Here is a 3377-nt window from a genome sequence, read left to right on the forward strand (position 1 = left end):
GAATTGTTGATACCACTTAGCAAGTTGACTAGTTGAGACAAATATAATGATTAGATGATGACAATAAATTCCGTACAAAAGAATTTTCTTTGTAGAGAGGAGAGTAACAAATTGTTTAGTTGAGCATATCATTGATTCACTGTCTATTTGTTTTGGGTTTTTAAATAGATTTTGATAGAATACTAAGAGTTAGTTCTAAAATATAAGGTTAATAATTTTAATAGAGTAATTTTTGGAAAGACAAGGCATTGAATTTTTTTTTTAAATAAAGAAGTAACATCAATTAAAGTCTTTCCCATGGCTAAGAAAGGTTTCCGTAGAATGATTGGCACTTCTTTGTCTGTCTCAAAGTTTAGCACAATGAAATCCACCAAAAAAATAAATTTATCCACCTTCACCAACACATCTTCAATCTTCCCTTCTGGATAGGCATGAAATCTGTCAGTAAGTTGTAGAGTCACTAATGTTGGTCTACATTCACTAACTCCCAGTTGCTTAAACACTGATAGAGGCAAGAGATTGATGCTAGCCCCCAGATTACAGAGTGCTTTGCCACTATATTTAGTGCCTATGGAGCATGGGATTGTGAAGCTTCCTGGATCCTTCATCTTCTGTGGTATCTTACTCTAAAGCATTCGTCCGCACTCTTGTGTTAGAGCAACTGTTTCAAATTCTCCAAGTCTTATTTTCTTTGTCAAAATATCCTTCAAAAAGTTCGCATAATTCGGCATTTGCTCTAGAGCTTCCACAAAAGAGATATTGATATGTAAATGTTTCAACAATCCTAAGATTTTGCTGAATTGCTTGTTTTGTTGCTGTCTCTGGAACCTTTGAGGAAATGGTGGTGAGTACCTAAACTATTGTGCTGCAACAGGTTGTGCAGATTGCTTCTCTTTTGCCATGTTCTGGGTTGGTGCTACAACCTCGTTATCCACATGTGTTGGATCATCATTTTCGGCAAATGCTACGGCTTGACTGCTCTCACTAGTGTGCTGTGAAGTAGAGGATTGTGGATCTTTTTCAATTTGAGTTTCTTTATGGATTGAAGTGGACTCAGCTCTTCTTTTTAGTACACCAACGAGACTATGAACATCATTTTCAGATCTCAAGTTAATCACTTTGCATTGCTCTTTCCCTTCTCTTTTTGGGTCCTCTGTGTTGCTAGGTAAACTGTCCTGAGGTCTGTTGCTTAATGTTGTAGCAAGCTGTCCAATTTGATTTTCCAAGTTTCTCAAATATACAGTATGACTTTGGACAACTGCTTCATTCTTCACAATATAATCCTTAATCAAACCTTCAAGGGAGTTGAGTTGATCATTGTTGATGCTTCTTTGCTTTTGATTTTGCTGATAAAATCCATTGGGTGCTGCAGTAGTCTGGTTCTAATAACTGCATGAAAAGTTCGGATGCTCTTTCCATCCAGGGTTGTAAGTGTTTGAATATGGATTGCTCTAATTCTGTCTGTTGAAGCTACCCATATAGTTAACCGAAGCTGGATTACTAGGACAATTGTCAAATAAATGTCCTTCTCCACAATAAACGCAAGACACATCAGAAATTTGGTTAACAGTTGCTGGAGCAGTAGTCATAGCCTTTACCATATTTGTTAATGAAGTTACTTGGGCTAACAATGCTGTCAAAGCATCTACGTTATGGACTCCTTCTGTTCCTCTTGCTGCAGCTTGTCTGGTTGATGGCCACTGATAGTTATTGTAAGACTTAGATAACAAGGCTCCATTTATTGAAGCATCCACCATCAATCTAGTACTTGGGTTGAGACTATTATAGAAAGTTTCCAACTGTAAACAGCAAGGAATACCATGATGAGGACATCTTTTGAGTAACTCTTTAAATATCTCCCATGCATCACACAATCTCTCATCTTCAAGTTGATGGAAAGATGTGATCTTGTTCCTCAACTTTGCATTCTTGGTTGGCGGAAAGTATTTCATCAAAAATTTGTCAGTCAAATCATTCCATATAGTGATAGAATCTGGTGGTAGAGAATTCAACCATGTTCTTGCTCGATCTCTCAAAGAAAACGGGAAAAGTCTGAGTCTCAATGCTTGGTGTGATGCTCCAACAATCTTGAAAGTATCACTTACTTCCAAAAATAACTTAAGGTGTAAATGAAGATCTTCAGATGGCAAACCATTAAATTGCCCCACTGTTTGAAGCATCTGAAACATCATGGGTTTGAGTTCAAAATTTTCAATTTGAACATCGGGTTTAACTATTTCCGGATGTATGGCTTGAGGAGTCAACACTGCGTAGTCTCGAATGGCCCTATCTCTATCGTTCACCATATGAAAATGTTGGTGTTCCCTGATTGCCTTTGAACACATTATCCATTCAGATCTTCATGTACATTGACTGGTTGTATCTCCTCTATATGGTTCAAGTTTCTCAAATCTTGCAAATCATCAATTGCTACAGTAGTTTGTAATTCCCGATGCCTTTGAACACATTGTCCATTTAGATCTTCATGTACATTGATTGGTTGTATCTCCGCTCTACGGTTCAAGTTTCTCAAATCTTGCAAATCATCCATTGCTATAGCAGTTTGTAATTCCCGATGCTCTCTTCTCAATCTCCTTACAGTTTTTTCAATTTCTGGATCAAACTGGAATTCAACAGATTTATATTTGTGCATGCAAAGGTTGTCGGATCACCTATGTCAACAAAATAAACAAATCAAAATAAAATTAAAAATTAGCACTGTTAAAATTAATTTCACAAATCACAATGAACAATCAATCTCCGGCAACGACGCCAAAAATTTATTGGGTATAAATTCAAATGCTATTAGTGTCAATGTGCAAGTGTACACAATAAGTAATATAATGATAAGTATTCAAGATCATCTCCACATGGATTGATGTTATCAAACTTGCTACAACAATTTTAACAATGCAGATTTTATTCTAAATTAAAATAAATTATTAATGAAACTAATATACTAATTAAAATAAAAACGCAATAAATAAAATGCAACAAAGTAAATTATCACGTCAAACTCAAGGATAAAACCAATAAGAATATAGAGTAGTTGAGTGAATAAACTCTCCTAATGGTCTTGACTATTTTCTAATGGTTGGCTCGGTTGCTGTAGGATCTGCTACAGCACTGGGCAGAATCCTTATGCATCCTCAGCCGTTGCATATTGGATATCTTATATCTATATGTAACTTAATAGTGATAAGTTCTTATGCCAACATAAGATATAACATTACACATTTAGGTTCTATTTACCCTACAAGGTGAATCCCTGTGTCTAGTTCATCACTAATCGTAAATCAAGCATGGTCCTTTTGGGACTCAAGTAAAACTCAATCTAGGAAACCCAATTTAAGATCAAGTATTGCTTTGATATATTC

At 35.8% G+C, this 3377-nt stretch overlaps 1 protein-coding gene and 1 non-coding gene across 2 annotated transcripts; one reads left to right on the top strand and one right to left on the bottom strand.

The window, feature by feature from the left end:
* Nucleotides 1-857: 857 nt before the first annotated feature.
* On the bottom strand, nucleotides 858-2345 carry LOC112099867. The gene is made up of 2 exons (XM_024187373.1): nucleotides 1488-2345; nucleotides 858-1382 (listed from the first exon to the last, which is right to left on the bottom strand). Exons 1-2 carry the CDS (start codon nucleotides 2343-2345, stop codon nucleotides 858-860), a joined length of 1383 nt encoding a protein of 460 aa, XP_024043141.1.
* On the top strand, nucleotides 1816-1922 carry LOC112100625. The gene has a single exon (XR_002906992.1). It is a non-coding gene; the product is annotated as a small nucleolar RNA R71 (small nucleolar RNA).
* Nucleotides 2346-3377: the final 1032 nt, after the last annotated feature.

This window comes from Citrus clementina, unplaced genomic scaffold (assembly GCF_000493195.1).
Source record: "Citrus clementina cultivar Clemenules unplaced genomic scaffold, Citrus_clementina_v1.0 scaffold_3, whole genome shotgun sequence".
In the NCBI taxonomy this organism is placed as follows: Eukaryota; Viridiplantae; Streptophyta; class Magnoliopsida; order Sapindales; family Rutaceae; genus Citrus; species Citrus x clementina.